We start from the raw sequence: 27,130 nt of genomic DNA on the forward strand, positions 1-27,130 counted from the left end.
GTTTTACTGAGTTTCAGTCGCCAATTCTGGAGATAAGCTGAGAAGGTTTTTATGTCTTGGCTCATGGTGTATTTTAGGTTTTTCCACGACTTTATAGAGTGGAGAATTGCCAGGTCATTCACATATGCATATTTTGTGGAAACCGTGGTTGGCTGGTTGTGGGTGTAAATGTTGAAAAGCAGTAGAGCCAGGATCGATCGCTGTGTGATGCCTTTTTTCAGTTATCTCAATCTGCTTCGCTGTGAGTTGCCGGTGGTGAGGGTAAAACTTCGATTCCTGACAAGTTCCATAATCATACAAATCATATGTCTGTCAGGAAACAGGCGAAGCAGCTTGCAAGTAAGGCCGCGGTGTCATAGGCAGCTGTGAGATCTAGAAAGACAGCGCCGGCCTTCTTTTTTGCCTCAAAGCAATCCTCGATGTCTTGAGTCAGGACTGTGACCTGATCTACAGTAGATTTTTTTTGCGCTGGAACCCAGCTTGCTCTGTTGGACGTTGGTTGATCATGATTGGGTTGACGTGGGCATAGATTAGCCTTTCGGGAATTTTGAAGTGAACACAGAGAAGAGATATCGGAAGATAACTCTGTAGGTCCTCTGGTGGCTCGTGAGACTCCAGCTCTTCTCCAGATTTTTGGGTTTGTGAGGTAGTGCAAGCAAGAAAAAGGGATTCCATCTATTGGAATTGAGCGTACACTCATTCAGCTGAATGAGCGCTGCCTCATATCCGAAGAGAAGTCACTACAAATAAGGAAAGAGTAAAACAAATATCCGACCAACGCCACCCTCTCTATGAACACAAACTTATTCCAACAAGACTCAAGTCACGCAAAATCTTCATCAAAGTTGGCCCATTGGAACACACAAGCGCGACAGCTGCACGACTAGAAATGTGGACGTCTGAGCCCGATAGGACACAACATCCTGCCATCCCAAGTCCTTCCGAAAGTCTACAACAAACTCCCACCCTTGAGAGAAGAGAGTGGTGCTGCCTAAACAGAGCCCGCTGCGGAGTCGGGAGAAATAAAAGCAATCTTTTCCGATGGAAGATGACTCCTGACCCAACGTGTGATTGCGGCCTAGACAATCAGACGATGAAGCGCATCCTCACCAACTGCCCCCTTAGCCCTTCATGTGATGACAACGACCTCAAAAACATCACAAACAATGCTCTTACCTGGCTCCGACACTGGCGTGACAAGCTATGAATGAATGAAGTGCTGCTTGATCTTGCCGGGTTTTTTTTGTGTGTACTAAACCGACCGCTGAACCAACTGAGCTATCGGGACAGGCTATGTTGATTAATACAATAAATATAAAACTTATTGACTTACTGTAGGGTTGAGCTAGTAGTGGGACTATTCAAGCGATAAAAGTATGGCTTAAAAAGAGAGCATGTTCACACAAACTAGAAAGTCTTACGTGAGTATCATACTTTTAGGACCATTTGGAGCAAAGTTGGATGAGTTTTGGCAACAATCCCTTGTTTCATGTGGGAGGAATGGTGTCCACAATTCATTTCCTCACGTCACACTTTGCTCGTTCTTCAAGGTAACACTAGGGCGAGTTGTTGCAACTTATTTACAACTTCAAACTCTTCCAAAATGAACATAACATATGCAACAAGATATTTTGAATTATTTCCATTATTTTTATAATCCAATTAGTTGCAACTTTTTTCAAGTATTGTAATGTAGCCTACCAAAGAAAAAAAGTGATATATTAGAAAATGTTCTGTTTTGACTTTTATAGCGATCATGTGCAGATAAACTTAAACTGAATAATGATCTAAAAGCAATTGTAGAAATATCCCAGCCAAACATTACTCGGAATGGCTCGATTCGGTGCAGCCGATTTGGAGATATCCCAATTCGGAGATGACCCATTTGGTGCAGACACACTGTCAACAGCGTTTTATGACTAAAATACAATTGTCGCATGAAGATAGAAATTCTTAAAAATCCCATGATGGGATTTTTTCACTGACTGGATTTACAATAATTCACATTGTCTGCTTTGTAAAGCGCTGAGGAGCAATGCATTCTGCGATGGATACAGCGATATATAAAAACGCATTATTGTTATTTCATTGCGATCATTCAGGAGAGTGATGTACATTCTAAGAAATTATTTGCAAGTTAAAACCTAGTTGTAAAGAAACAGTTTCAAGTAGGTCTGAAGTGTCGCATTTTGCATCTTCATAAATTAGCGTTTGCAATGTAATATAGGCAATAACAATACAAGTCACAGATGGCGCTGACATAATGTATATAAAATAAAAAACAGGATCAGGACATTCTGTCTCGGCCGACTTCTCACAAGGATTTTTTACCAAAGTGTATATAGTTGTATACGTACATTGCACCTCTAGACGACTTGATGCAACTTCTACTTTATCCATTAAAATTAAGTATGATATATATCTTGCCTTTTACACAATAAATATATATATACTATTAATATTACAAACACTACTCAGTGCCAAGCAAAAAGCCAAGCAGAGCAAATTACATCAATTAGAATCTATTTCTATTTGAATAAGGATCTTGTCTTTTACAAATACTTTTGTTTGCTAATGTTTAATTGTTATCACAGTTTTGTCACTCGACACTTGCTGTGATTCTGTGAAGCAATAGTTATCCAACATGTAGGCTACGGTAGCCTACTTGAAGCAAGAAATAGTTTGAAGAAAATCATTTCAAAAAGCAAACCAGATGCGTTTGGGACAGTCCATGGTTTCGGTGATACGTGTGGTGATATTTTATAAGGTGGCGATGCAGCTTCGGTACATGTCGGCTGCTGCGAGGTTAGCTGTGATGACGTCCTTTCCGTAGAGCTTCTTTAAGTAAAGGCATCTCTGAATAGAGGCATCTCATGCCGCGGAATGGCCCGATTCGGTGAGTCCGATTCGGTGAGTCCGATTCGGTGAGTTCCCTATTCGGTGAGAGCCTTTTTCGGTGAGAGCCCTATTCGGTGAGTTTTTTTTTTAAATTATTGCGCGCCGTAGCCTAATTATCATTGCCGTTATAGGGGTTAGGGGATAGGGGTATGGGGTTTGGGTTTTGGGGGTTGGGGTTTTTGGGGTTGGGGTTTTTGGGGGTTTGGGTTTTTGGGGGTTTGGGTTTTTGGGGGTTTGGGTTTTTGGGGGTTTGGGTTTTTGGGGGTTTGGGTTTTTGGGGGTTGGGGTTTTTGGGGGGTTGGGTTTTTGGGGGTTTGGGTTTTTTGGGAGTTTTGGGGGTTTGGGTTTTTGGGGTTTTGGGTTTGAGGTTAGGGGGTTTGGGGTTTTGGGGTTAGGAATTTTAATTAGGCTACGGTACCCAATAATGTTCAAAAAAAAATTCAAAAAAATCACCGAATAGGGCTCTCACCGAAAAAGGTTCTCACCGAAAAAGGCTCTCACCGAATCGGACTCACCGAATAGTAGCAGACTCCTCATGCCGAGGTAAGTGGATGAGGGCCACAGCGTGATGTCGTTGAGAACTCTGACGTGTCATCTGTCGTAGTGCTGTTAGTTTCTGGAGGTCTTTCACATCTTGTCTGGCAGCAACCATGTAGTGAGGACTGAGGGCCGCATTAGGGTGTACCATTTTGCAAAAAGTTTTTAGAAATTATTGCGGCTATGTATTACGGGTTTCCACTTTTGTTAAAAAGTATTTTGGTAGAGTTTCAGAATTTTCCCGCCAAAACTGTGGTTCTGCCGCCATTTTGAAAAAATGGCGGCCAGATGAGATATTATGAAAATCTGCAGCCTTAAACTGGCGTAATGTGATCATATAATATGTCGATTACGGGGTTTTTAGGGTCGCAGAACACGAATCTGAAGTCAAAAGCGCTCTACGACAACAATTTTGCAAAGTGAAATTTTACCACTTGAAATTTATGGTGAAATTTTGCAGACATGGACACAACCTGACCAAGAATACCTCACCCCAGAATGAGCATTCCTGAAATATTGTTAAACTGTTGAAATAACAACACGATTCATTTACAAACAAATTGAGTTAATCACTCTCAGACATGATCAATCCCTGTTTCTTCAGCATGCTATTCCTTATGCTTCAGTCCTGATTGATTTCAATTCCCAGTATTTCATCAACACAATAGCCTACCAGAGTTATGCAAACACTCAATTCACTGAATTTTTGACGAATTTCTTTAACAATTGAGTTTGGCTAAGGTAGCTTTTTTGTAATTTTAAAACTGTTCTCTGTGCCTTTGCAAGACAAGCAAGAGAGCTTGCCGGTGGCTTTCGTCAGAACACCTGTCAATAAAATCAGTGATTAGCTTAATCCGCATTCCGCAATATCGTTGACCATCCTTACGTTCAAAACGAATTTGCTTAGTTTCTTATAATCACTGAAATGTTTCCATTCTGACACTGGCATTTTTTGCCACTTTTGATCAGTAAGTTCCAAATTGTTTTCCCAATTGTTGCCTCCAGCAATGTAGCCTACAAGTAGGCTACCTTGCCACTTCCCTGAATTGACGGCAGTCGTATCAAATACCTCCATAAATGACACCTTTCTCTCTCCAGTCTTCCACCAATTTTATAACGGCCTGTTCCTGAGATGATCTGGTGCCGTCTGGTCTCATGCACCCCCAGAAGCTTTCCTTTCTGTATTACCTTCATCATCAAAACTACTGCCAGATACATATAGGCCTACACAGCACTGTTCTGATGAAACATTTCCTCTCATTTTCAGAATCTTACCGGCCCAGTGAATTATTGCCAAATCAGGGGCCTGGAACTCATCTCTGATAATTAATTTGGGAGTGAGAGGACCTATAGTCTTATTAGCCAGTCTATGAGCTGCTGTGACTGATATTAGTATCTTCGACTTGTATGCCGGACGCTTGAGCCACATAGCGAACATTGTTCTTTGCCGATAGCTCATCCAAGTCGATCAGATGTTAAAGGTATAGGCTAGGCGACGTAATACCCATTTTCTTTTCCATTCAGGAGTTTTCCAGTTGTCACTGTCACTTTCTGTTTCTTCATCTGCACTTAAGTCCAACTTCACGGTTTTCAGATTGTCAGCAACATCCTCTTTCTGTTTCCTTTCACCAGCTGCACTGTGTCGTTTTTCTCTAGCTCAGTCCCGTCTTTTCTACAGAGCATCTCTCTGCCCAATGCGCAACCTAGCCTACTTGATCTCTCTGGAGCTGATGTTTCAGATATTCCAAATCTGTCTCCCAGTCAATAATACCGGAATGCATGAGAATTGATCGCGAAGTAGTCTTACATATATTCAGAGGATCCTTGAGCTTTTCTTCCATATCATGCTAACGTTTTTTTAAATGAATCACTATTATTCCTCTCACGCCTGGAATCAAGTTCTAGATACCAAGTTTCATACAAATTCTTCAGATGCCGGTCTATATCCACATTTTTAACAATAACCTTTCACGATTACTTCTCTGTTCCAGATTGTTTCTCGTTTTTCTTACCAAATACCTAACCCACGCCAAAATGATGTTTCCATACCAGGGGAATTTCCTCCCTTGCTATCACGATAGATTGGTTGATCGTTCTGTGACTTTCATCTCTAAGGAACAACAGCCTAGCAAGAACGTCAGAGCTTTTAGGAAGCTTTGGAACACCTAGTCTTTCGCTAGTGTTCCCAATGAGGAAGAACTTTATTTTTGTGCCAGTGAGCGGTGTGCTTCACCGGCCGTCTCATTCAGTGCCATTACTAATCTGAATCTTGTAACTTGCGTAATGCGTACGATCAGTAGCTACTCTTCGAGTCACTGAGCTAATGATGATCTTCGTCGTGTAGAAGTAAAGCATTTACCCAGTAGGAAGAGTTCACTTCGGCTTTTCGAACTTTTTGGTCTGCCGTGGGGTAGGCTACTCTGTTGCCGTCCATTAGTTAATAAGCAGGTAGGTTAGTAACTAAGTACAGGCTATAGCCTACTGTGGACTAGTTAGTGGATTTTCATCGGATGTGAAAGTACATGTTAATTTTTCCCTCATACTGATTGATATAATCACACCGACTAGAAAAGTTTATGCATAGCCTACATGCATTTCAAGGTTAAAATGACAATAACATGCTCTTTTCATTAAATCTGCAGTCCAAAACAGTCTGGTCACATCTATATGTCAAAATTCACTTTGCAAAATTGTTGCCGTAGAGTGTTTTTAACTTCAAATTCGAGTTCTGCAACCTCAAAAACCCCGTAATCGACATATTATATGATCACATTACGCCAGTTTAAGGCTGCAGATTTTCATAATATCCTATCTGGACGCCATTTTTTCAAAATGGCGGCAGAACGACAGTTTTGGCGAGAAAATTCTGAAACTCTACCAAAATACTTTTTAACAAAAGTGGAAACCCGTAATACATAGCCGCAATAATTTCAAAAAACTTTTTGAAAAATGGTACACCCTAGGCCGCATCTGCTAAAAACCATACAGAGTAGCATCTGTGAGGTACATGCAATAAGTAAGGTACGTACACGATGTGAAGTGGCGCCTGCTGGTTTTGTTGGCTCTTTTCTTTCCACAAAGATAAGAGTTAAACTGACTGGTAAAGCGGTGGTCGAATAAATTTGTGGCTAGAATATGGTGCGATACTGATGAGCCCAGCCTCATGGGCGAAACACGTGTCTATCGCTGTCAATTCTTGCTACAAATCGGCTGCCGAGAAACGTACGTACACGATAGTATATCATGATAAAAAAGCATAAATGTGGTTGAAACTACAAGACGGCATGACGTAGTCATTGCGGCAAATGCCGGCTGATGAGGTGCTTGAAGCAATACGGGAACATGCGAGAAGGTCGTTAGAACTGTAGGTGGGTTATACAGATGATACAATGTCGGTGAATGGGCGATAAGAGAAGGAATGGCCTAGTGGACGTAGGCTAGATGAAACAATGGGCACCTGGAGTTGCAGTGATATGCAGTTGGAGACAGATGATGATGCCATAGGGTCTGCTACTATTCGGTGAGTCCGATTCGGTGAGTTCCTAACCTCTAACCGCAAACCCCTAACCCTAACACGGCAATGATAATTAGGTTACGGTACCCGATAATTAAAAAAAAAAATTGAAAAAATCCCCCATTAAGGGATTGGACTCACCGAATCGGACTCACCGAATCGGACTCACCGAAACGGGCCATTCCGGATGCGATATCAGTGAATGAACAATGTCAGGTGTTTTGTAGCCACTTTAAAGAGAATCTTTCTAAACTTACTTGTCTGAGTGTCGCCGGAGTGGCGCACAAATTAATAAGCTTTATTTATTCATTTTCTGCTCTTGTTCAAATAGAATACAGTTTTTCCTCTTATTGAGGAGGGGTGCAGTTTTACCTCATGCTCAGGAGGAGTTGAGTAATGTTAACCTTGTGTAAGGTGGTCTTCTGTGGTTTTTCCACTTTGTTCCTGTGTGGGTTGGTGCTGAGATTGTCTGCGTTGTTGTAATTTGCCAACAGATAATAATCATAGGCTTTTAGCAAGGCCTAGCAATATTAATAAATGGGCTTATAATAGATGAAAAAAATTGCCAAAAAACATTTGACATTACTGGCTAATTGTCGATAACATCGATTGGATATCTACGCGGTCACTGCTGTCGATGTTGGACTGCAAGAAATCATGAATGCGTTCATTGCCAAGTTTTGAAGCACTGATAGCGATCAAGGTTGACTGCAAATCTTCGAAGTCGTAATTTGACTGGTTGTATAGGCTAGAGCTTCGATTTCATCAAAGTCTTGGGAATCAACAGGCTGAGTTAGGGGTGCAAGGTGGGCTTGAAGCAACTTGATTGTTTTGTGGATGTGTGTTATCGTAGTGAATAGTTTTTGTAAATGTAACATGCCTTGCCGATGTGTAAGGTAAGGATCTTTCCAGGCCTGTAGTATTCGACAACGTGGACTCGCTTACTTTGGTTAGTTCTAGGGACAGCTTTCTTGCACTTTTTTGGTAATTGCCCAGGTGTATAGTTGTTAAGCTCTTAAAGAGTGTTGGAGCATTTAGGAATAAATTTGCGGTAAAAATATAGACAACCTAGAAGTTTTTGCGGCTCCAAAATAGGTTGCAGCTAAGGCGTATTTCTTATTGCTGCTGTCTTGTTCTTGTCATTAAAAGGTGAAGTGCCTTCTTTGGAAATGTGACAGCATAGAAAGTCGAGTTCTGGTACGCCAAACACGCTTTCTCTGAATTTATATTTAGCCCATTTATAATTAATTTGGGCTCTCAAACAATCTTTTTAAATGGCGAAAATAGTCGTCATGCGATTTGGAAGCAATTAAGATAACGTCTGATTAGCACTTAAATGTCTTAATGTAATTTTGCGTTATTGATGTGTGTTTTTTTCTTGCGCAATTGAGCGTCATGTGATTTTGCCTCTCCTCTGCCTTATCGTTTCATTCTTATGTGTGTCTTTTTTCAATTTGTGTGTATGTATTCAGTTTTGTATTGCAATTCACATCCTCAGTTGGTAACTTGAAAAGAGCTAACATGGGTAATGGCCCTAATGGGCATGGTCGAAAAAGTTTATAATTCTTACTTCATTTTCATGTTATTATATTATGTTGAATGCCGTGTGGTGGTTAGGTTTTATTTGTGTACGGTTCAAGAAAATCACGTCAAAATTAAATATGAGTAAATATAAAATATCAATGTGTTATCACTTTCTTGGTTTCTCTTTTGTACGTCTTGACTTCATATACAGCTAGCAACCCTTTAAAACCTTACCAAATATTGCCTTAAATTATTATTTTGTGCTTGGACGAGCCACCAGTGTAGGCTTTTTTTACTCGTTGAGATACTCTGCGTCTCTAGTTGAGGTTAATTTAGGGTATTTCTGTCTAGGGTATGGTTGCCTACAATTTAAACCAGTCGTCCGGTACCGATAAATCTATTTTACAATAATTAAGATTTCAAGCTCCTACTCGGGAAATTACGAAATGCTCATCACTCAAACACTAGCAGTAACTGTAATCAAAATCTACAAAATGTGAAAAATCAGGCCGCATCTCCAGGTGGCCATGGTACAACTATATCAAAACAAACAAAAAACTAAACATGGAAATAGATAAGAATTCACTGGGTTGTTCAAAACCTTTTTTTCCTCTTTTGGTTTTGGTTTTTTGTAAATTATCAATGTTTAGGGCTTTAGGATAAACACAGAAAAACTGTAACAATCAACAAGCGAATACTAAGTGTAATAATTATGATTAATTAGCGTTATGCAACGTCATTAAGGTAATGAATGCACAATTCATTCACATCGATCATCATTGTTTACCTCACTGTGACACCATTACAACATGAATCGTTTCATTGCCATTGGTATGGTAGGTTAAACATGGAAACCGCCTGCCGGTACTTTAAATGTTCTTTACAATTCTTTAAATAAACAGAAACTGTTGTGGGATTTTAAAGAACGTCTGCACCGATTTGGTCGTCTACGAATCGGCGGCATCAAATCTGTCGTCTAAGAATCTATTATTTTACAATAATTAAGATTTCAAGCTCCTACTCGGGAAATTACGAATTGCTCATCCTGTCTATCTAATTTATTTCATTGTGACGGGTGTCAGAAAAGCAACATGTTTCCGTCATGAGGTTTAACTTGAATTTTGGTCACTCAACTCCTGCCTGTTTCAGAGTCGTTCTTTTTGTATTAAAAAATGGAAATCTTTTCGGCTTATATACGACTTGTACGTTATGAGTACTGTTCAATTCCCAGCATCATTTCATATTGTAGTGCTTTTTTATCAGTAACATTATGGTGGGATGTATGAAAGCGGAAACGTTACACAATGATGTCGCTCCCAAAATACAGATGTTTGTGCGCTAAATTGCGTGAGAGCAGAATTTAGGTTTTGCATTTGCATGGTTGCAATGCGTTCTCATGGGTTCCGGCCAAATCTTCTAATAATTGGAATTTGTCTGTTAGAAGCATGCTACGTGTTACACACTCATCAGTTGGCTGCTGCATCTGGATTTAACAACGTGACCTGCGGCGGCCTCAAACCCAAGATAAAGAAGAACTGATCAGTACAACCATGGCTACCTAAAGATACGGCCTGATTTGTCACATTTTGCAAAAAATTTCAGGTTTTGCTAGCTTTTGGCGAATTTTTACATAAATTTGTCTAAAAATTGTGTTTTTACGCTTTCTTTACTGTTTTCCCCAGACGACACAATAGATTTTAACATCCTCAGATGTTGAAAAACAAAGAAAATTTGATTTCGAAAATTTTAGTCAGACTGCTAATTTTTCAATAACAGTCTGATTCAGTGTTTTTCAACTTACTTTTTCTCAGTTGCTATTGCTTTCCCAAGGCAACAATAAGCTTTTGTATCATTAGGAGACAGCAAAAACTAAAAAAATCTCAGAAAATGTCACTCAAACACTAGCAGTAACTGTAATCAAAATCTACAAAATGTGAAAAATCAGGCCGCATCTCCAGGTGGCCATGGTACAACTATACCAAAACAAACAAAAAACTAAACATGGAAATAGATAAGAATTCGCTGGGTTGTTCAAAACCTTTATTTCCTCTTTTGGTTTTGGTTTTTTGTAAATTACACTGTGCTGCGTTTGAAAATTTTTTCGCAAAGGTCAAAGATGTTTTAAGTGTTTCTGAATCAATTTTTTGTGCTGAACTCAAAAATGTAACCAGTTTTTTTCAATCAGGTCAAGTTTTTTTTTTATCACATATTTAATTATGCTAGCTTTGGTCATTATTGTGCACAGAGAAACTAATTTCTGTGGTAGCTTAATTGGTCATGCATGTTGTCAATTTTAGCAAGATGGCATTTTTATTTGAATGCAAGGTTTTTACAATGACAGCCATTTTAAATACTACAAAAATATAATGACACAGTTGAAATAAAGGCACTTACAACTAACCAAGAAAGCTTCCTAAGACATAATTTTGTTCAACGGCGATCAACCTAACAGTAGAAGTTAATATGTACACTATAAACACGTAAACACTTAACATCACAAATGTGTTTTAAATGTGAAATACCTACTTGCCAACATCAATGTGTGAAATAAAAACGAAGTGTTCAAAATAGCTTAACACAGAAAGCGTTGTTCGGCGCATGATGATATTCCGACGATAAATACAATAACAATATAAATACAAATGATTTATGCTGACAAAAATTGTCGCTTCAAAGATTTTCTTCTATGTGTGGAATTGGAAAGATCTCTTTTTAAGCACCAACAGTAATCTGCAAGCATGTTTACGTCCCAGTATCCTTGGTACCTTTCTTCCATCTGGCGAAGGTCTTCGTGCATTTTCACAGACATCCGGGCTCCAAGGGTTGAAAGCTTTCAAGCAGCTCTTTAACCTGTGCTTCGTAATCAGGGCTTCTATGCTTTCTAATCAGGGCTTCTATGCTTCTATTCTTTGGTGAGATTAAAATCTCGTGTTAGGTCATTCAGCTCAAGCTGTGTAAGAGGCTTGGGTTGGCTTGTACTTTACTCTGCATCCCATGTGTCTTGTTCACTCTCTGCAGATGAAGAACACTCCATTTCACTTATTTTTCCAGGTGGTTCTAGAACAGGGATACCAGGGCCATGTGATACTGGTTTCATGGCTGAAGGAACATCAGGGTACTTCACATATTGTTTATTCTTCCAGTTTATTCCTGAAATGAAAAATAACACTGTTACTCTTAAATCAAACAATAAATGAAAATGCCTCCATACAGTACAAGTATCAGCATACCTTGTAAGTTGATCATGCGAAAATAACAATCAGTGACATGGTCTTTTCCTTCTCTCCGTTCCATGGGAATACCAAAAGGAAAGCTCTTTATTTTCTTTAGGCTCCATAATCTCAAGCTTTCAACGAATGCTCTACAACATATGTGCGGAGCAAATGCCTTGTCCTGATCGCCTAGTTTTACTCCAAAATACTCATAATATGCTTTCTTAACAAACTGCATAATTTTTGCTTGGCGACTATGCAGGGTGACCTTGCCACATATAACAGAACCTGTCTGCATCATTTTTGCACTTTCTCATTGTACTGTAAAAATAAAACTTATCATTATCACACAAACGTGTCAAATATACTGACGTGGTAAAGTATTGAGTGCACATAAGTCTTTACATAGTTAATTTCCAAATAAAATACAATAGCTATCATCTTAACTGCACACTAACGCAGCCTGTAAAAACCAGTTTAGATGTTTAACTTTTCAAGCATCAGGTGCATTCGTCATGTTCTTCTCATTGTGATGTCACTGAAGTTTCATCAAAACTTAATTCATTTGCTAAGTTATTTTTATGACATCACAAATCTCAATCGCAAGACGCTGAAAGCAGCAGTTGTCGAAAATTTCAAATGCAATTTGCCAAAAAACTAGACCTGATGGAAGAAAACGGATAACAGTTTTGGATTCAGCATCAAAAAGTACACTAAGAACCGTCAATACTTTAGTAACCTTAAAATTAACGCAGCACAGTGTTATCAATGTTTAGGGCTTTAGGATAAACACAGAAAAACTGTAACAATCAACAAGCGAATACTAAGTATGATAATTATGATTAATTAGCGTTATGCAACGTCATTAAGGTAATGAATGCACAAGTCCATTCACATCGATCATCATTGTTTACCTCACTGTGACACAATTACAACATGAATAGTTTCATTGCCATTGGTATGGTAGGTTAAACATGGAAACCGCCTGCCGGTACTTTAAATGTTCTTAACAATTTTTTAAATAAACAGAAACTGTTGTGGGATTTTAAAGAACGTCTGCACCGAATTGGTCGTCTACGAATCGGCGGCATCAAATCTGTCGTCTAAGAATCGGCAGCATCAAATTGGTCGTCTACGAATGGCGGCACCGAATCGGTCTTCTACGAATCGGCGGCACCGAATTGGTCGTCTACGAATCGGCGGCACCGAATTAGTCGTCTACAAATCGGCGGCATCGAATCGGTCGTCTACGAATCGGCAGCATCGAATCGGTCATCTACGAATCGGCGGCACCAAATCAGTCACTCTGAAAAAGGCTGTTTTTAGAATTGTTGCAGACCGAACATTACTTTAACATTATACGCAATTGTTGCATTAAGGTGGAAAGAAAATTTATTTAAGAACAAGTTAAGCTGCTGGTTTTTAGCTTAAAATGCTCAGAAGGTTAGAAATGGGAAAAACCAACTGAAAAATGTGATCTGGTACTATGACACTTCCTCAAATGGGCGATCTACCTAATACAGAAAGCAATATCACTAAGAAAATAAATCAATAGCTTTTTTTCCTTGGTCTGAACCTTAAAACATTTGACCAGGCTAACACTCACAATAGTATTTCAATAAGATTTAATTTATGTTATGGAACCGGTTTTCTTCCATTAGGAATCGTCAGCATAACTGAGTCGAAATAAAAATTAGACTACATCAATAGATGTCAGCACAACTGAGTCGAAATAAGAATTAGCTTACAATATCAATAGATGTCAGCACAACTGGACCAAAAACAAACGAAAAATTACAAATTAATTAAATAAATAAAAATGTACATGACTTTTTGTAATGTGTGAGTCATTATGAAGAATATATTGCCCGGTTATGAACGTTAATTATCGCCATTGTAACGAACGTTGATGTTTCATTTCAGTGTGAAAATGAAAACGTAGCCAAGCTGGTCCGAGCCATGACCGTAGCATGTCAACGCACCACCGCCCAGTCATGCCCCGCCAGGTTCGAGGTGGAGTACTTCTCCACTCAGAATTACGTTGGATTATTTCTTGAAGATAAAGCTGCGGGATTTTTGAGGAAGCTGTCGGACAATTTTTCTAAGGAAGCTTTAAGCACTGCAGGTGATATTGTCAATTGGGATATAACGTTTTTTATGAAAAAAAATACTGCAGAGGAAAGAGGACTTTAACTTTTGTGTTTGGACATGACAAGTCTTTTGTAGGGATTCGACATAGTTGAGCATGATAGAAGCTATTTCTATTGCATAACAGTTAAGTCTTGAAGCAGATCAACACGAAAATAATGTGGCAATTGTTTAATGAGAGCTCTGGATTAAATTCTTCTGTGTTCTGATTTTGGCCTTTGGGCTTCCACAAAGTTTAAAAAGTTGGCCTGGTGACCGATTGACTCAAATGAGTTGAGAAACCTTGTTTCAGCTAATTCTTTTTACAAGAAATAGTGTTAACAATTGTACCAAGAGAAGCATTTGTATTCTTTGTTCTTAGAATCTGTGCTAGGCCAAAACTATTTTATTATATGAAACAACTGACTTATTCTGTATAGTGCATTGAAGACTCCGTGGTGAAACCTTTCTGAATGTTCTGCTAGCCTACAATCCATAAACCTGGAAAAGATGAGCTCACGCTTGATTGATTTTTCACCAATTTACTCACAGGAGCGTCAGTTGAACCGCACAGTAACAAGCAGCTTCATATTACTTTGGCCTACAAGTTTCCTGCTAATCAGTTCAACCAGTTAGAAGAGCTTGCCAAGCAATTAGACTTAAACATGTCTTCTGCATGGGAGGTTCGCCTTTATTCAAAAGACCCAAAGTTTGGAGACTGCGAGGTAAAAACTATTTAAAAGAGCTGCATCACTTGCATTAGTTTACTGCTTTGGTTTCAATATCAAAGCCATTTTGGTAAAAAGGTGTTTTCCTGAACCATAGACAGGTACAACCTAGCAACCACACGGTAGTTAACATAATACCATAAAGTGAAAAAATCAGCTACACGTAATGAACGTTTTCGGCTTCACACAGGTTAGCCCTTATCAAGTAACAAATTGTATTCATTGCATGTAGATCAGAGTTGGGTCAAATATAATTGTAGTTGAATGTAATTAATTACTTTTAAGGGGATCTGGGGGTTTGTAAAATCAATAATGTCTCGATCGAACGAAAATGGAAGACGCCATACTCGAGTTTAACTTTTGTTTGGGATCATCAGTGGTGCAAATCCATGTCGTCTTGAGCAGGAATCGAACTTCCAACTTGATGGGAATTGTGGACGTCTTCGACTTGGTTGGAAACGGCATACTGGACACCGTGGTACAATCTCGACGGAGGTTCGATTCCCAATCAAGTTGGAAGTTCGATTTCCGCTCAAGACACATGGATTTGCACCACTGGTGATCCCAAACAAGGGTGAAACTTGAGTATGGTGTCTTCTATCTTTGTTCGATCGAGACATTATTGATTTTATTACATTTGGAAGTAATTGTATTGTACAGTATATAATTAAAAAAATTGATGGTGTAATTGTAATATAATTAAAAAAATTGATGGTGTAATTGTAATATAATTGATCCAACTGTGATCTAGATCAGTTGTGTATTACTGTATCAATTTATGTATAGGATCAGTCATTTTGTTACTTGATAAGGGCTAACATGTGTATAGCCGAAAACGTTCGTAAGTTATAATTTATTTTTTCACTTTATTGTATTGTTAACTACCTTGTGGTTGCTAGGTTGTATCTGTCTATTTTACAGACACATCAATAACACTGGTCTACACGATTTTTGCTCTGTGAACTTTGAAAACTGATTTAGAGTAATTTTGGGGTGCTGAATCCGAATATGACCTCAGATTTATGCTATCACGTCAGGTTTGTGAGATATGATAACAGCATATTGTTACTTTTGTCAAAAGTGGAAGATTTGACGTTGCGTTTATTGCACATACACATTGTGCAAGATCCAGAAATCCATGCCATGTGGTGCATAAGTAGCTGAAATACACCTACCAATTATAATTTTGATACCAATTTGTTTTCTAAGCAACATTATTAACAAGGCAGTAATAACAAGCTAAAGGGGAGGCTATACGTGTAACTGACCCCCTCCCCCCGTCAATGTTTTGCATGAAACCACAAGATTTAAGCAAGCCTATGGCAATGCTTGTTCAGTAACCATATTTAGGCTGTTTTGGCCTGTCTAACACTAACCTTTCGTTACAGCACTGCATATGTTGGTGGTAAACGCAACGCCAAATCTTCCACTTTTGACGAAAGTAGCAATTTGTTGTTATCATATTTCACAAACCTGACGTGATAGGATAAATCTGAGGTCAGATTCGGATTCAGCACCCCAAAATTACTCTAAATCAGTCTTCAAAGTTCATGGAGCAAAAAAAAAATTCTTTTTTTGTAGACCAGTGTAATCGATTGGTAATATTCCCACTCCCTCACAGACACTTCGCGTTCTTTACCCCAACGCCCCAACGTCGGACAACCACCTTCAACTGATCAACGGAGACTGCATCTTTGTCGGACCAGAAGACGTCGCTAACAAGTGAGTCTTCAGTCTTCACGCTTTGTTGCAATGTTGCTTGTATTTTTCCTTAGGAAATTTGGTGTACGGACAATGTCCATGCGTGGAAACCCTGTCCACGTGTACTCGTGTAGAAACCCCGTCCATGTGTAAAGAGTGAAGACCCTGTCAATGTGTGGAGACCCCGTCCATGTGTAAAGAGTGAAGACCCTGTCAGTGTGTGGAAACCCCGTCCATGTGTTGAGACCCTGTCAGTGTGTGGAGACCCTGTCATTGTGTGAATGGCCTGTCATTGTCCGGAGACCTCGTCCATATGTAAAGATTGAAGACCCTGTCAATGTGTGGAGACCCTGTCATTGTGTGGAGACCCTGTCAATGTGTGAACACTAGGGTGTTTTTAGCGTAATACGCAAAATTCTAACCATTGTTAATATTAATGTGCAGGGTGGAGTTCATTTCCTTTCAGTAAAAATATCCTTTTGGCAAATTTTTGTTGAAATCCGTCGACATTTACTACTTGCGCAAGGAAGCTAAAGTTTAGGTTGTTTAGCCTATAATCTAGCAGCGGAATATAAGCAATTACCGGTACTTGTAGGCTACGTCACTTCACAGAACAAATAAAGCATTGTTACGTCACAATTGCAACACCTCGTAAAACTACAAAAATTACACTGTCAAGCCTGTTGTGCTGTTGCATTTATTTCAGTTTACTAACAGTTTGCGGTTGTACAATGGCTGTGACAAGGTCTAAAGATAAAATTTGGCTGGTAGGTAGCAGTTCAGGTCATTTCAGCGCTGTAAAATTACCATCGAAGGGAGAAGTGCTTCAAGTTTTGTTTGATTTTTATTGTAAAAAAGGTTTTGATTTGAAAAGTAGTTTCAAGAACACAATATCTTTACTTTTGCCTATTTGGAGTCGAGCACGAATTCCAACACGCCATCAAAACCATGTGATTAATCAGGTGAAAAATTACACCAGGAATGCCAAAACTTGAAAAATTCTATCAATTGTAAGAGTGCGCTTGAGTTAGTCAAACGGACAGACTTCAAGAAATCATTGGATCACCTATTCGATATAGCACACAGTAATGCTTTGGAAATGATCAACATAGAAGAAGATCACCAGTTCCTTCTTGTCCAGAGAGAAGAGGGGCGTCTAGGTTCCATGGTTGGCGTTGATATGGTTCTATGCAGGAGAGACGAGCGAGTGAGGAATAAAGCATTGAAGGGAGAGAGCGAGTTGAGGCGGAAGCAGTTCGTGTTGCCGAATCTACTGATTTAACCATACTGGAATCCAGTGATTCAGAAATGGATACTCAGCAAGAAGATAATCTCTCGACAAGTCTGGAGATGGGCGTCATCCATCAGCTGGTGGATCGACGTGCTCCGAACAGCCTGGGTCCAGTGCTGCAAGCTGTCTGCCGAAATTCCGACGAGGTAAAATTGCTGTAGTAACCCCCGAGATAGCAGCAGCATTGGACAGGACCAATACTACCTCGAGGAAGGCCGTTCATACTTTAAATGCACTGGCGGTGTCCAAGCAATTGCTCCATCCAACCGGTGATCTGATGATTAGCCCAAGTTCAATTCACAAAGCTCGCCAGATCTATCGCCAAAAGCTGTCGGACGAAATTAGGGATGCTTTTGACCCTTGCACCCCACTGACCATACATTGGGATGGGAAGATCATGGGTGATTATGAGCAATACAATCACATCAAAGTAGACCGTTTGCCAATGTTAGTGTCTGGCAAAGACGTTACCAAACTTCTGGCTGTACCAAAACTAGAATCGGGAAAATCAATCGTCGAAGCTGAAGCAGTGGTCTCCAAAATATATAGTTGGGGCGGTGTCCGACGTTTTCTTCGTAAACAGTTCTTCGTAAAGCAATTTTTCGTAAGCAATTTTTCGTAAAACAATTCTTCGTAAAGTTAATTCTTTGTAAAACAATTCTTCCCAAAGCATTTATTCGTGCATGCAATGGAGATTTGGTGTATACGAAGAAATGCTTTACGAAAAATTCTTTTACGGATTTCATTTCACCAACAACTGTTTACGAACAGTTGTTTTACGAAGAATTGCTTACGAAGAATTGCTTTACGAAGAATTGTTTACGAAGAATTCGCCTATAACCAGTTGGGGCATAGCGGATCTTGTACGTGCAATGTGTACGTGCAACGACACAACCAGTGTCAACACTGGCTGGCAGAACGGAGTCTGTGTTTTGATCAAAGGTTCTCTCAAGAAACAACTCTTGAAATTAGCCTGTCGACATCACATGTCGGAGATTGTCCTTGAAAAAGTTTTCTCTCTGGTAGATGCTGTTTCTAAGACCCCAGTCATCGACTTATTCGCTCGGTTTCGCGACTTCTGGCCAAATATAGATCAAGCGAACTTCAGCACGTCTCTGGACGATCAGTTACAACCTGTCCGCGCAGAAATCCTGAAGTTAGCGGCCGACAAGCTGGATCTCAATCATCCTCGGGACGATTACGCTGAATTATTAGAACTCAGTATCATATTTCTCGGAGGAGTGCCGAAGAGAGGTGTCAAATTCCGTTACCGTGGTGCACTTCATCGAGCCAGATGGATGGCACGAGCGATACATTCCCTTAAAATATGGCTGTTCAGGAAGCAATTCCAACTGGACCTTCGTACCACTGGCCGAAGACAGACGCAGCCCAAAACGTCCAGTCAATTGCTACGCATGTGCTTATTTATTGTGAGTGTTTACATAGGCCACTGGTATAGCTGTGATTCAGCCATACAGGCACCTCTCAACGACCTGAATTTTATGAAGAACTTAACAACGTATGCTGATGGAGAAGTGTCTCAATTAGCCTTCAAGGCTTACTCCAGACACCTGTGGTACTTGTCGGAAGGTCTCATTGCCTTTGCACTGTTTGACAGCAGAGTCACTGACATTGATAAGAGGGAAATGGTTCACAGTATGGCAAACAGTCATGGATCTGAAGATCCGCCAAACCGGGCCGTGGTACCTACCGATATTGCTGAGAGAAAACTGTCTGATTTCTGCACTACTGCAACTGAACGATTATTCACAATACTTGGTCTAGACAAAAGCTTCTTAACCCTTGATCCTAAATACTGGGCTGAAAATGAGGCGTACCAAAGTGCCAAGGAAACAGTTTCTGCCCTGAGGGTGACAAACGATTTGGCAGAACGAGGAGTGGCGCTTATGACAGAGTTCAATTCGACATTGACCAGAGATGAGGAGCAGAAACAGTACGTTCTGCAGGTAGTGGAGCATCATTGAAAAAAAATTCCCGTAGCCAAAAAAATTTAAAAGCCATGTTTGGATGGTCTAGCTCAGATGTATTTAAACAAGGATATTGTACTCGAGTATGATGCAGTCATTGACATATTTGCCAAGCGCAAACTCTAAGTTTGATGCGATGGCTGTCATTGCGAATCGTCGAGAATATTCAAAAGTATTCGAGGTCGTAAGGACTAACTTATTGTTTATGTTCCATTATTGTTTATGTTCCATTATTGTTTATGTTCCATTATTGTTTATGTTCTGAAGTGTTTGATATCTTTTGTTGGTTCATTGATTGGAACAGTAACTTACTTCTGCGGAATCACTCTTGATTTAAAGTAGGGGGCCGTTCAAATATCATATGACGGTATTTTTGGTGATTCTGGACCGCTACACGGTTGACTGACACAATGTATTGCCCCCCCCCCCCCCCCTAATAAGCTTTCTAAATACGCCACTGCTTCTGATCATCTCGGTTATGGGTGAAACACGGTGTAAAGGTTGTTAGAGGAATAGTTGCTTTGTTGCTATATTTGCTTTGTTATCCTATAAACGTACCTGAAATGCGTGCATATTAAAAGTACTGAATAAAGCTGGTTATTTGGTTGCATGTTGTAAAGTTGCTTGTTTTATTGATTTTGCGAATTTTTCAACCTCCTTGCGCAAGTTGTAAATGTTGAAATAATTTCTTGAAATTTGAAAGACATTGTTTTCTTACCAATTGTAACAACCTGGTGCCCTGTACAAATCAAACTTACGATATGAGAAAATTAAAAACACCCTAGTGGACACCCTGTCCATGTGTGGAGGAGTTCACCAACGTCTCTTATTTTAAGCCTGGATAAAAAAGTTCCAAACTGGAAGTTGTTTTTAGGCTTGACCAGGCAGGTCCAGCTACCACGTCAAATGTGCCACCTTCAACCTCAACCTCGCTTACTGGCCTACCGTCTATGGGTCTATTTGTGCCCTTACAGCGTGGGCATAGGTAGTGTGGGTCTGGTCTGAGTGGGCTTTTTATTTCACTACAGTTCTTGTGGACCCACTGAGAGCAATTGGTGCAGAAGATAGTTTCTTCCGGTTCCATTGAGACATACCGAGCAAGGATGCTTTTCTGATCTCAGTGAGTCCACGTTGAGACTAGAAATCGTTACTTTGGTCTTTTCCATGTTCACTCTTAGGCCTTTTGCTTCCATCCCCTTCTTCCGAGATGTGGTTCTTCCAACAAGTGTCTGTAATGAGGTGTCGATGATGGCAAGGTCATCAGCGTACAACAGCTCCCAAGGGCAGCTAGCGAGCAGCTCTAGAGACAGGGGCTCCCAAGAAGATTATAAAGAGCTGCGGGCTCAATACAGAACCTTGATGTACACCCACTCCCACTCTGAAAGTGTCACTGTATCCGTCTCCAACACGCATACGGCTCCTAGCATTCATGTACATTGATTGTATTATCCGTATTAGTCATTCATCAACATTCAGCTTACGCATGGCCACCAGATCACCTTCCTCGGCACTTGCTCAAAAGCTTTTTCGAGGTCTACAAAAGCCATATAAAGAGTTTTATTTACTGTGAGGTGCTTTTCTTGAAGCTGACGGATAATGAAGATGGCATCAGTTGTACCTCGGCATTGCATGAAGCCAAACTTTATTCCATCGAATCAAACCTTTCAAATTAACGCAGCTTGTAGCGAAGCCTCCAAACGGAAACGCAGCATGCACATTACGTCATCGGTGTATGCTTCCTGTAATTGTGATCTCACACTGCAGTGCATTGCAATATTATGCTTGTGCCAACTTGTGGGCACAAGTGATGTTTTTTCAGCCATAGTGTGCCTTTTAAATATGTGCCTTTGCAGCCTTTGTGAGCCTTGCATATGAAAAAACCAGTTCGTCTGAACCACGTTGTTCCAACGTCACGTGATGCAGTAGCTTCTACGAATTCATGTTTTTCAGACCAAGGCGCTGTCTTAAAAGCGTTTTATTCTGTTGATTTGGTTGCTAAATATACTTTGAGTAACGTAATCATAATTGGAGATGAAAACTTGGCTTTGAAGAAAAGTGTAGAGCAGGTGGGCCCAAAGTTTTGTAGCCACGGGCCGCATTCAAATTTTCACTCATTTTGTCCGTGAAATTCGGCCTAAGCTTATGTTTGTATATTGTAGGGTAGTGCTTCCCAAACTGCTTAAATCAATTTTTCTGTACAATTTTCGCTGCTTGATTGGACCACTCTCCCACCCAAAATTATTTTTTTGGTTATAGCTTTGTTCTTGTGTTTAGCGAGATTACACTTATAGTTGATGTTGGGCATTGCGCTACGCCCTTGCAGAGCTATTAGTGATAAGGTTGGTTGATTGATTTGATCTTTCTCCTCGGTCTGAGAAAGCTTCTTTGAGAGCTTGATCCTGGCGGTTTTGCATACTTGTAGAGGCTCTTGACGCAGGCCCGGTCACCGAGATTGTCAGTGTGAAGTTTCCGATTGTTGAAGTCTTGTTGCCCCACTAGGTGCCGCTGAATGGACAACAGTTCTGAAATGCCTTGCTCAGGTGCACACCCCGAGAGTCGAACCAGGACTAGATACGTGTGATATTTCCAGCCCAATTGCAACTAAAAGTAGCTCATTCCATTTACAAGTTGAAACAAGCCCAAAAGCAGCCTATTTTAAAACTTCTCTCTCTCTCTCTCTCTGACAATATCAAACTGAAGATGCTTTAAAAGCGAAATCGATATTTGATTACAAAAATGAGGCTGGTAGCCTACACTGTTTGTTGTGTTGAGCAACAGGACGAGACTAAAGATAAGAGACAGTCAACCGCTTCAAGTGGACAGTTTGCTGGGTGGTTCACTAAAAGCAGAAAAGTTTTATTAGTTAATTAATTATTTTAAAACTTGGCGCAAATTCAAGTCAAAAACGAAACTTTTAACCAGAAATGAGATTTATTTTGTGAACTTTGGTTTGAAATGAAATGAAACCAACCACCTCACAACCCGCGCCCGCAAAAATTTTCCCTGACTGATAAAAATTTGAGTTTGTGTTTATTTTACGTTGTCTTGTGCGGCTTTAGCAACACAGAGAAACTCAAGACACGAGTTCCATCTTTAGATGGAGGAATGACGTGTGGTCTGCATGAACAGGATGACGAACCAATTCAGTGGCTGCTCGATACCTGCCTAAACAGTATTTAGACCGAGTCGCCGCCACTGCTCAAGGGTAATAAAAGACAGAGCCCCTTGACCTTTGGAATGTCGAAGACGATAAAGGTTCACACGAAGAAGAAAGACGCAAAATTAATAAAGTTTGTTCTTTCGCTTAATTGAACCAGTTTGACTTGGTCCAGATGCGGTTCGATTAAAGCTGGGTTGACTGACTGTGCAACTGTTTAACAAATGAGAAATGATGTATGATTATTACTAGAGATGTACCTATACCAATATTTTTGCCGATACCGATATCACGTTTTTAGGCCGATATTTTGGCCGATACTTTGGTGTTACAAAAAGAAGTAATTTTGGTATTTGCAAGGAATTATATCAAATGCTAAGTTTTACCTTATTTGCATAAAACTATTAAAAAAGCTTTCAATTGGCATAATTTATTAAAGATTCGAGAATCCAATCTCAACTGCATTGTTGTGTCATAATGGTAGGTTTTAGTAATGAAAGGCTACCATAATTGAGGACTGGGGTATAAGGGAAGAAACATTGCATCATAATTGGGATTTCTGAAAAATTAATAAAGTCATCATCATCAACCAATTTTGATTATACAGGCAATGAATTAATCCTCATGTCGAGGGTGTGGCCTGTCCGTCTGTCGAGAACGAAGTCTGTCGAGAACGAAGCGCCCTGCGCACAGTGACCGGATGCCTGCGTCCCACACCATTGGACAATCTCCCCATTCTCGCTGGCATCCAACCCGCTGAGCTTCGTCGCGAAGAAGCCACTCTGTCCCTCGGTCGACGGGCACTGGAGCCTAACCACCTTCTCCATCACAAGATCTCTGCTCTCCCAAACGAGCACCCCCAGTCAACTGAAATCAAGACACCCATTCGTGCCAGCCGCTTAACTTCTTATCAACGAAGCTGATGTACAAGACATCTCTGCGGCTACTTGGGCGGACCATAAATGGAGTTCTGAATGGAAGTCAAGTGCCACCAGACTCTATTCGTTCATCCCCGACGTCGGCACACGCCCCATCGGCCTAACACTACAAAGACAGGCATGGGTGCGCCTCAACCGTCTCCGTACGGGCGTCGGCCTTTTCCGCTCAACCATGCACCAATGGGGAATGGCCTCTTCCTCCTGTGAATGTGGTGCCGAGGAACAGACCGCAGACCACATCATCAATGACTGTTCCATCTTCAAGCCATCTAACGGAGTGGAAGGTCTGCGTGTCATGGATGATGAAACCAAAGACTGGCTGCTCTCTAGTAGCCTTCCAGTGTAGTCCGGGAACATCGTGAATCTGGGGTGGTAAAAAGATAGACCCTCGGCCCCAGAGGCTCACACGACGACGACGAGCTGCTAATTTTTTTTCATCATATATGGATATAGCTTAGGTAGATTACGAGCATAGACGGGGGCCGTACATATTGTTTACGCCGGCCGCACTTTGGGCACCCCTGGTGTAGAAACTCAACCTAGTGACCTTGTTGTCAACCTTCTGTTTATGGCAAAGCGAAGTCTTCAAATGTTTCAATCTTGTTCTTATGTTGACTCAGCTTACTTGACAGCTATAAGTAGTTCAGTGGTGAGACTGTCTGCCCGGTGCTAGTCAGGGCGTCCGTTCGATGCTTTGTAGAGCGCGCGGATATATTCTAACATGCCACTTAATGACGAGGTAGAAGGTGGGTAGCGACCGTTTCGTTTTAGTGGCCGGGACTGCAGTTTCACTAAACGGTTTCTTGTCCCTCAGTGTGATATTTTTGTTGATTTGCATAATTTGCACACGAAGCCGAGCAACGTAATCAAGTTTAACATATTTAAGTTTATTACATTTGATTACGTTGCTGGGCTTGGCGTGCCTATCGTTCAACAAGACAAACTCTCTACCAAAGCTCTGGTATAATTGGCTTCATGGTTGTACAATCTAGTGGATACTGGTTTATTACCCCTCTAAAGCATGCGACTGTGCTGTGGTTAGACACTTAAGGACATGCGTGAAAGTGAACACAAAGGCTGCCTTCCTTAACTTTCCGTTTTGTGAATTGATGTTTGCAACCACTGGGAATCAATTTGGATGCGGAACCGGCCAAGGTTTCATGTCTTCTACTGTTCGGTTGTTGCGTCATTAAGCCGAACATTGTTTGCAAACAGGAGCGGCTTCGAGGGCTGGTTCTACGGCACGTCATGGATGACTGGTTGCAGCGGTTTCTTTCCTTCAAGCCACACAGAGAAGTCCACGGACACAGCCACCTGGACCCTTCATAAGTGAGTACGGCTGCTTTCGTGTTTGTTTTAGTCGGATCTTTTTTTAAATATTGGAACTTACATGCGGATACGTCATCGTCTCCACCGCATGGTTTCCATGATCACTTCGTGCAGCTTCGTACGTGTTTTCAAACTGATCCTAACCTTGTTCTTGCATGTAGCTTATTGTGTTTGTTGGTTTCAGAGCATTCTTAGTTAGGTTAGTTGGTGCACGGTTTTATGTCGTTTGTGTCCGTAATGCGGAGATTGTACGCAACTAACAGCTTGGGAAATTATGTAATATACTTTGAGTGACTGCGCTTTCATGGTGATTTTTTGCTGAAGCAGCAAGATATTCAGTTTATCTATAACATGCATTTTGTATATCAGAACACTTAGAACTTCGTGCCTTGTGGGCACAACCGGCATGCTGCTTCGTTGTTCCATTTGAAATCCTCATGATTTTCAGAAAGTTCTCGCTTTCTTGCAAAGCTTCAAGTAGAGAAGATTCCAAGCTATCCCGCAGATATTCCAGAGGAGCTGATGAATTCCATACTTCCGGGTACACTTCTTCCCACGGCTTGCTGCACACGGTGATTTGTAGTTCAATCTCAAGCTATGATGCCAAAATTTTTTTTTCCACGTACTTTCTGTCTCATTTACATATTTTGGTAAAAGTTTGTATTAAAACCGTGTGAATGCAACAGTTTCTCGTTGGCACGGTTGGTTCAGTGGTTTCATCCTCTGCCTAGTGTTTGTGAGAACGAGGGTTCGACGCCCGTCGAAGTCAAACTTTTTTTTTCTTTAAATTAATTTTTGCGGTGCACAAGAGCTTTTCAAAAAAATAGGGTTAGGGAAAGCTTATATTTTATTATCATTGTAGAATTTCATTGGTAAATAGTTATTTCGCAATCTGAATCAACCAATCTCTCAAAACACTTTCGAAAAATCTTACTTTTAGAGTGACTAGAATCAATAAAACAGAAATCTCGTGGGAAAAAAATTTCGCGTCCGGGACGCAAAATTTTTTCCCACGAACTTTTTGGTACTTCGCATAGAGTTTGTATTAATACAGTGTGAATGCAACATTTCTCGTTGGCGTGTTTGGTTTAGTAGTTTCATCTTGCACCTTATGTTCCTGAGGACATCGGTTCGACGCCCATCGAAGTCAATTTTTTTTCTTTAAATTAATTTTTACGGTGCACAAAAGCTTTTCAAAAAAAGTAGGGTTAGGGTTAATTTTTCATTAATTCGGAAAATCTTACTTTTAGAGTGATCAGAATCAATTTCTTTTCAACTTTTTTAAACTTGACTAGACTAGGTGTGTCTCCAGGCTACGTATTTTTTCAAGTTCAATGTTTAGATTTGGACCTGGAGGGCGAAAATTGGCTGCTGACTTTGAAATCCGCGCGAAACAAATGAATCGGTAAAAACAGTTAGGCTACGCTCGCTTAGCGGTAACCAGTAATGGCTACGCTTACAGAAATATGCAAATAAGACGGAAAGTTTGTGGGAAAAAAAATTTCGCGTCCGAGCCGCGCAGTTGGTGCACTGTTGTAGTTGATGATGTGGTCTGTGATTCCCCCATCATGCCTGCCACTCAAACTGCCACATGCAGAATAATTTGACACCAGCAGATTATTAAAAGTTTTTTAACCCCTGATACTACAACCACAACGAGATTGCCAACTTACTATTTAGCGTTGGCATTGCTGAACATTGATTCATCTTCTCGATCTTAATTCAATTTCATGCTTTTGCTTTGTCCATATTGTTCTGTACTGCCTTAGTAATACCAGTCAGTCTTACCATGGTTCCTAAACTTCTTGAACTTTAATTAATTGAAGGTTTCATCCAACACTACTGTAGCTAATAGATTACTCTTCTGCTTTTATTCGATTATTGCGTCACTGTCATGATTATCACGCACGACATTGTTTGTCAGGATATCCAGACGACACTTTCGGAGAGCGTTGCCGCTGAAACCAATAGTGACGCATCTCTACGCCCTGCTGGTTCGTTACCTAGCAACCAGTCGTCAAGTGAACCCCCACCCCGCCCTCCCAAAGATGACGTATACGCTCAAGTAAGTATCTTTCATGTTACCAGGTGCCGCTTAGATCCGCAACTCTAGCAAACAAACTGGGAGTGTCTCCACCTCTCTTGCATTCCTGACCGAACAAAACCCCACCTCTCTTGCATTCCTG

The 27,130-nt window shown here is 40.5% G+C and overlaps 1 protein-coding gene across 1 annotated transcript in view; it reads left to right on the plus strand.

The window, feature by feature from the left end:
* The window catches only part of LOC145780997 (ubiquitin-associated and SH3 domain-containing protein B-like), a 63,311-nt gene that overhangs the window by 28,518 nt on the left and 7,663 nt on the right, over positions 1 to 27,130 (plus strand). Inside the window, exons 4-10 of the mRNA XM_082592691.1 lie at positions 1,441 to 1,550; positions 13,609 to 13,810; positions 14,365 to 14,537; positions 16,162 to 16,262; positions 24,831 to 24,944; positions 25,393 to 25,516; positions 26,869 to 27,009. Of these exons, the coding sequence (XP_082448817.1) occupies positions 1,441 to 1,550; positions 13,609 to 13,810; positions 14,365 to 14,537; positions 16,162 to 16,262; positions 24,831 to 24,944; positions 25,393 to 25,516; positions 26,869 to 27,009 (965 nt within the window). The remainder of the gene's footprint in view (positions 1 to 1,440; positions 1,551 to 13,608; positions 13,811 to 14,364; positions 14,538 to 16,161; positions 16,263 to 24,830; positions 24,945 to 25,392; positions 25,517 to 26,868; positions 27,010 to 27,130) is intronic.

This window comes from Aplidium turbinatum, chromosome 12 (assembly GCF_918807975.1).
Source record: "Aplidium turbinatum chromosome 12, kaAplTurb1.1, whole genome shotgun sequence".
Classification (NCBI taxonomy): Eukaryota; Metazoa; Chordata; class Ascidiacea; order Aplousobranchia; family Polyclinidae; genus Aplidium; species Aplidium turbinatum.